The sequence below is a fragment of the Chiloscyllium plagiosum genome, unplaced genomic scaffold (assembly GCF_037043375.1).
Source record: "Chiloscyllium plagiosum isolate Xiang-an unplaced genomic scaffold, Cpla_swu_hap1 HiC_scaffold_39, whole genome shotgun sequence".
In the NCBI taxonomy this organism is placed as follows: Eukaryota; Metazoa; Chordata; class Chondrichthyes; order Orectolobiformes; family Hemiscylliidae; genus Chiloscyllium; species Chiloscyllium plagiosum.
Genome location: NW_028270177.1, coordinates 1,314,608 through 1,321,627, shown reverse-complemented (window position 1 = coordinate 1,321,627; position 7,020 = coordinate 1,314,608). Strand labels below are relative to the sequence as shown.

The window sequence follows — 7,020 nt, the reverse complement described above, 5'->3', positions numbered from 1 at the left end:
CGCTTTCTGGGCAAGATCTCCCCCTCCCCCGGGGCTGGTCTGGGTGAACACATCGCCCCCCAGGGTCACCCCCCACCCGATCCCCGACCTCCTCTCCCCACACAGAGACTCCCCCCACCCCTCCCGGAGCGCACCCCTCGGGGTCTCCCTCCCCCCACCCCCGGGTGTTCTCCACCCCTCCCCTCCCTCCCGGGAGTTCCCCACCCCTCCCGGGAGTTCTCCACCCCCCCCCCCTCCTCCCGAGAGGTCTCCACCCCCCCCCCCCCCCGGGAGTTCCCCTCCCCTCCCCCCCCCCCCTCCCGGGAGGCTGGCCCTGTGGGGGTGGGGAAGTCTCTCCCTCTCGGTTTGTACAAGTTCCGGATCCCGGCGGCACCAGCTCCCCGCTGCAATGCTCGCTCTCCTCGGCCTCCTGCTAGCCCTTGTGCTGAGTGGCCTCCTGGTGCGCTGCTGGTGCCCGTTCCTGGGCCACGATGTGCTGGTGTTTGTCCGGGCGGTGAGGCTGGCGGTGCGGACCTGGAGATACAGCAGGAGGCAGCCCCCGGTCACTCTGCTCGATGTGTTCCTGCAGAGAGTGCAGCAGCAGCCGGACAAGGCGCTGCTGATGTACCAGGGCCGGCCTTTCACCTACTCGGAGCTGGACAGACACAGTAACCGGCTGGCCAGGGTGCTGCAGGGTCGGGCTGCCCTCCACCAGGGTGACTGTGTGGCCATCCTGCTCAGGAACCAGCCCCTGTTTATCTCGGTCTGGCTGGCTCTCGCTAAACTCGGCTGCCCCGTGGCTTTCCTGAACGTGAACATCAGGGCGAGGTCCCTGCTCCACTGCCTGCGGTGCTGTGCCCCTCGGGTGCTCGTCGTCGGAGAAGGTGAGCAACTTCTCAATCCTTTAACCAGCTCCCAGCCCACAGCAAACTGGTGCCAAACCTGCCTCCAGACCCCGAGGACAAAAACCTCCCACCATTTCCCTGCACATTCGCCGTCATGAGCAGATTTAGTTTGGGGTATTCCAGGACAATCCGCTCTTGCCTGTCCCCAGGGTCACAGTCACCATCCTCCTCCCCAATCCGTACACCAACTGCACCCCCCCCCCCCCCCCCCCAATATCATCACAACAGCAACATGGAACAGACCCTGAGCACGTTCACACACAAGCAAGGCAGGCATACTGGCATATTTCCCAACACCAGCATCTCCCCCTCCTCCCAACACCAGCACCCCCTCCCCCAACACCAGCATCTCCCCCTCCTCCCAACACCAGCACCCCCCTCCTCCCAACACCAGCACCCCCCTCCTCCCAACACCAGCATCTCCCCCTCCCCCAACACCAGCATCTCCCCCTCCCCCAACACCAGCACCCCCTCCCCCAACACCAGCACCCCCCTCCTCCCAACACCAGCACCCCCCTCCTCCCAACACCAGCATCTCCCCCTCCCCCAACACCAGCACCCCCCTCCCCCAACACCAGCACCCCATCCCCCAACACCAGCACCCCCCTCCTCCCAACACCAGCACCCCCCTCCTCCCAACACCAGCACCCCCCTCCTCCCAACACCAGCACCCCCCTCCTCCCAACACCAGCATCTCCCCCTCCCCCAACACCAGCACCCCATCCCCCAACACCAGCACCCCCCTCCTCCCAACACCAGCATCTCCCCCTCCCCCAACACCAGCACCCCATCCCCCAACACCAGCATCTCCCCCTCCCCCAACACCAGCACCCCCCTCCTCCCAACACCAGCATCTCCCCCTCCCCCAACACCAGCACCCCCCTCCTCCCAACACCAGCACCCCCCTCCTCCCAACACCAGTATCTCCCCCTCCCCCAACACCAGCACCCCATCCCCCAACACCAGCACCCCCCTCCTCCCAACACCAGCATCTCCCCCTCACCCCCAACACCAGCACCCCATCCCCCAACACCAGCACCCCATCCCCCAACACCAGCACCCCCCTCCTCCCAACACCAGCATCTCCCTCTCACCCCCAACACCAGCACCCCCCCTCCCCCAATACCAGCACCTCCCCCTCCCCCAACACCAGCATCTCCCCCTCCCACCAACACCAGCACCCCATCCCCCAACACCAGCACCCCCCTCCTCCCAACACCAGCATCTCCCCCTCACCCCCAACACCAGCACCCCCCTCCCCACAACACCAGCATCTCTCCATCCCCCAAAACACCAGCCCCCCTCCCCCCAACACCAGCACCTCCCCCTCCCCCAATACCAGCACCTCCCCCTCCCCCAACACCAGCACCTCCCCCTCCCCAACACCAGCACCCCCCTCCTCCCAACACCAGCATCTCCCCCTCACCCCCAACACCAGCACCCCCCTCCCCACAACACCAGCATCTCTCCATCCCCCAAAACACCAGCCCCCCTCCCCCCAACACCAGCACCCCCCTCCCCCAATACCAGCACCTCCCCCTCCCCCAACACCAGCATCTCCCCCTCCCCCAACACCAGCACCTCCCCCTCCCCCGACACCAACATCTCCCCCTTCCCCCAATACCAGCATCTTCCCCCCCCCCCAACACCAGCATCTCCCCCTCTCCCCAACACCAGCCCCCCTCTCCCCAACACCAGCATATTCCCCACCCCCAACACCAGCATTTCCCCCTCACCCCCAACACCAGCACCCCCTCACCCCCAACACCAGCCCCCCTCCCCCAACACCAGCCCCCCTCACTCCCAACACCAGCACACCCTCACCCCCAACGCCAGCATCTCCCCCTCACCCCCAACGCCAGCATCTCCCCCTCACCCCCCAACACCAGCCCCCCTCACCCCCCAACACCAGCACACCTCACCCCCAACACCAGCATTCCCCCACCCCCAACTCCAGCACCCCCACTCCCAACACCAGCATTCCCCACCCCCAACACCAGCACCCCCTCCCCCAACACAGCACCCCCAACGCCAGCTGCCACTCACCCCCAACGCCAGCACCCCCCTCCCCCAACACCAGCATTCCCCACCCCCAACACCAGCATCCCCCTCCCCCAACACCAGCACCCACTCACCCCCAACAACAGCACCCTGCACCCCCAACACCAGCACCGCCAACACCAGCACCCCTTCACCCCCAACACCAGCCCCCCCAACACAGTACTTCCTCCCCCAACACCAGCACCCCCACCCCCAACACCAGCATTCCCCACCCCTAACATCAGCACCCTCACCCCCAACACCAGCATCTCCCTCTCACCCCCAACACCAGCACCCCCTCACCCCCAATACCAGCACCCCACACCCCCATCACCAGCATTCCCCACCCCCAACACCAGCATCCTCCAGGCACCTGCGTTTCACCTCCCCCCAACACCCACATTCCACCTCCCCCAAACACCCACGTTCCACCTCCCCCCCACACACGCATTCATGATCTTTGAGGAACATGTTTTGGGAGCGGTTTCCCACGTGTAATGGTGGATTCCGTGTCAATATTCTGACACGTCTTGCAGCGTCTACCGTGACAAGGTTGTATGATGTCCTGAAAGCCCGGCAGTTTGCTACAAACGATGATCTGTTTGAGGTTTGGTGGTTGTTTAAAGGTGGGAAGTGGAGGTGTGGGGAAGGTCTTGGTGAGGTGCTCATCCTCATCGATAGGCTGCGAAGAACATGGCGTAGTTTCTCCGTTCCTGGGAAGTACTGGATAACGAAAGATACCCTGTCGGTTACAGCTCGTGTAGTCTCCTGAGGAGGTCATTACAGTTCCTCGCTGTGGCACGTCGGAACTGGCGGTCAATGAGTTGAGCATCATACCCCGTTCTTATGAGGGCATCCTTGAGTACTTCCAGGTGCCTGTTGTAGATGACGACATCTTGAAAAATGTCCATATTACAGAGGAGGAAGTGGTGGATGTCTTGAAATGCATAAAGGTGGATAGATCCCCAGGACCTGATCAGGTGTACCTCGAACTCTGTGGGGAGCTAGAGAAGTGATTGCTGGGCTTCTTGCTGAGATATTTGTATCATCGATAGCCACAGATGAGGTGCCGGAAGACTGGAGGTTGGCTAACGTGCCAGTGTTTAAGAAGGGTGGTAAGGACAAGCCAGGGAACTATAGACCAGTGAGCCTGACCTCGGTGGTGGGCAAGTTGTTGGAGGGAATCCTGAGGGACAGGGTGTACATGTATTTGGAAAGGCAAAGACTGATTAGGGATAATCAACATGGCTTTGTGCGTGGGAAATCATGTCTCACAAACTTGATTGAGTTTTTTGAGGAAGTAACTAAGGCGATTGATGAGGGCAGGAGTGGTGGACATGATCCATATGGACTGTATGCCCATCTATATGGACAAACCTGCCTTCTAAATCTTAATTCAGTTGTGAATGGGCACATTGCTGGCTGGGTCAGCACTAATTGCCTGTCCCCAGTTGCCCCTGAGACAGTGATGAGCTGCTTTTTGAACCGTTGCAGTCCATGTGGTGTAGATTGAGCTACAGAGCCCTTGGGGAGAGAATTGCAAGATTATAACCCAGAGACACTGAAGGAACAGTGATAAATTTCAAGGTCAGGACGATGAGTGGACTAGAGTGGAACTTGCAGAGGGTGATCTTCTCATGTATCTGCTGCCCCAATCCTTCTAGATGGAAGTGGTCATGGATTTGGAAGGTGCTGTCTGAGGATCTTTGGTGAAGTCCTGCAGTGCATCATTTAAATAGTACTCACTGAGTGTCAGTGATGGAGTGAATGGGTTCTTGTGGATGTGGTGCCAATCCAGCGGGGGCTGCTTTGTCCTGGATGGTGTCAAGCTTCTTGAGGGTTATTGGAACTGCACCCAGTTAGACACACACAGTTCATTCCATCATACTCCTGACTTGTGCCTTGTAGAAGGTGGACAGGATTTGGGAATCAGGAGGTGAGTTATTCACCACAGTATTCCTAGCTTTTGCCTTACTATCATATCAACTGTGTTTGTATGACAAGTTCAGTTAAGTTTCAGGTTAATGGTAACCCCAAGGATATTGATAATGCGGGATTTGGTGATGGTAACACCATTGAATGTCAAGGGGTGATGCGGAGACTGGCTCTTATTGGAGATGGTCATTGCCTGACATTTGTGTGGTGTGAATGTTGCTTGCCACTTGTCAGCACAAGCCTGGATATTGTTCAGATATTGTTGCATTTGGATATAGATTGCGTCAGTATCTGAGAAGTTGCGCATGGTGCTGAACATTGTGCAATCATCAGTGAACATCCTCATTTATAGAGTCATAGAGATGTACAGCATGGAAACAGAACTTTCAGTCCAACTCATCCATGTTGACCAGTTATCCCAACCTAATGTAGTCCCATTTGCCAGCACTTTGCCCTTCCTATTCATATACCCATCCAGGTGCCTTTTAAATGCTGTAATTGTACCAGCCTCCACCACTTCCTCTGGCAGCTCATTCCATATACACACCGCCCTCTGCGTGGAAAAAGTTACTCCTTAGGTCCCTTTTAATTTTTTCCCCTCTCACCCTAAACTCATGACCTCCAGCTTTGGACTTCTCCAGTCCAGGGAAAATACTTTGTCTGTTTATCCTACCCATGCCTATCATAATTTTATAACCCCTCAACCTCTGACACTCCAGGGAAAACTTTCCCCTTGTAAGTGATTTTTCAACATTATTCTGAATTTTTTTTACAGAAAACTCTTTTAAACTACAAACCTTGTTGCGATCTTTTCAATCGATCACTAGAAATTCAAGCTTCTAAAAAAGGTTTTGGCATATACAGACATTTATAAGCTGTTATAAGATTGTGATCTGTACTCTCTGTCAGCATCATATTTCCTGTTACATTTGGAATAGGGTCATTATAGACAAACTGATCTGTACACAGTGAATGTTGATTTCTGTCTTTTGCAGACTTGAGGTGCTCTGTGGAGGATGTGCTGCCCAGTCTAAGAGAAGAAAATGTCACTGTTTTCATTTTGGATGACAAGTGTACCACAGAAAGCATTGGGAAAGATGAGATTCAAGCTGCATCTGACCAGCCATTACCTCGATCCCTCCGATCGCACGTTACCTTCAAAACCCCCTTTACCTATATCTATACATCTGGAACAACAGGTATCTCTACTTATTCTAAAATAGGCACAGTTTTCCCACTCTCTCATATTCTGTAATTATTACATTTTTATTAGGTATTTTGTGTCCTTGTACCTGAGACAATTTTGCTACTGCAGGAAAATATGCCTGTTTTGAGTGATAATTTGATTTTGACTGAGATGAGCTCTGTTACACTGACTGCTGTGACATACAAGAGGATAAATATCAAATCTTTTTAATGTCACGGTGAAATGGGTCTTCGGGATTGCTTTATGCTCCAGCTGTTTGTACTGAATTGGAGAATTTCAAATGATGGGTCTAATGTGATCCAACTCTTTTTTTTGTTTGGGTTTAAAGGATTACCCAAAGCTGCCATCATCACTCACGCTCGGGTACATCGCATGGTCTCCTTCATTATAACTTGTGGTATCCAAAGCAATGATGTGATTTATACCACTCTGCCTCTTTACCACAGTGCTGGTTCCATAATTGGAATTTGTGGCAGCATTTACGCAGGTAGGTTCTCGAATTTAAATTTGCTCCTTTATGGTTTTTACCCTGTTGCATGGCCTTGGGATGGTCTAAACTCCTTTGCTGTTCTTTGTTCCCTCAGCTGTTTGAAATAAGGTCCTTGAAACTGCTGAGGAAAAGGTGACTGACTTTGGTTTAAAGTATAACATTTTGTTAATAATCAACCTAGAGATCAGGATTAAAGATTTCTCTTTATCTGTATCACATTGTGTGTATGTCTCTGTGTCTGTGTGTGTGTCTGTGTGTGTGTCTGTGTGTGTGTCTGTGTGTGTGTGTGTGTCTGTGTGTGTGTGGAGACATCAAGAGGGACTTCAGGAAAGTTGTTTAAAGAAGGGAGGAACTACAAAACTCGAACCACAGAGAGACAGGCAGTTCCAAGAGCAGAGAGGGAGAATGTGAAAACATTTTCTTGTCTGAATTTAGAACATCCTGTGAAATGGCCATTAGGTTTG

General features: G+C 54.5%; 1 protein-coding gene across 1 annotated transcript in view; it reads left to right on the top strand.

The window, feature by feature from the left end:
- The first annotated feature begins 323 nt into the window (after positions 1-323).
- LOC122539586 (long-chain fatty acid transport protein 2-like) overlaps positions 324-7,020 on the top strand; it is a 24,282-nt gene continuing 17,585 nt past the window's right edge. The window contains exons 1-3 of the mRNA XM_087981278.1: positions 324-863; positions 5,855-6,058; positions 6,395-6,553. Coding sequence (XP_087837404.1) covers positions 389-863; positions 5,855-6,058; positions 6,395-6,553 — 838 coding nt within the window. The 5' untranslated portion in view covers positions 324-388. The remainder of the gene's footprint in view (positions 864-5,854; positions 6,059-6,394; positions 6,554-7,020) is intronic.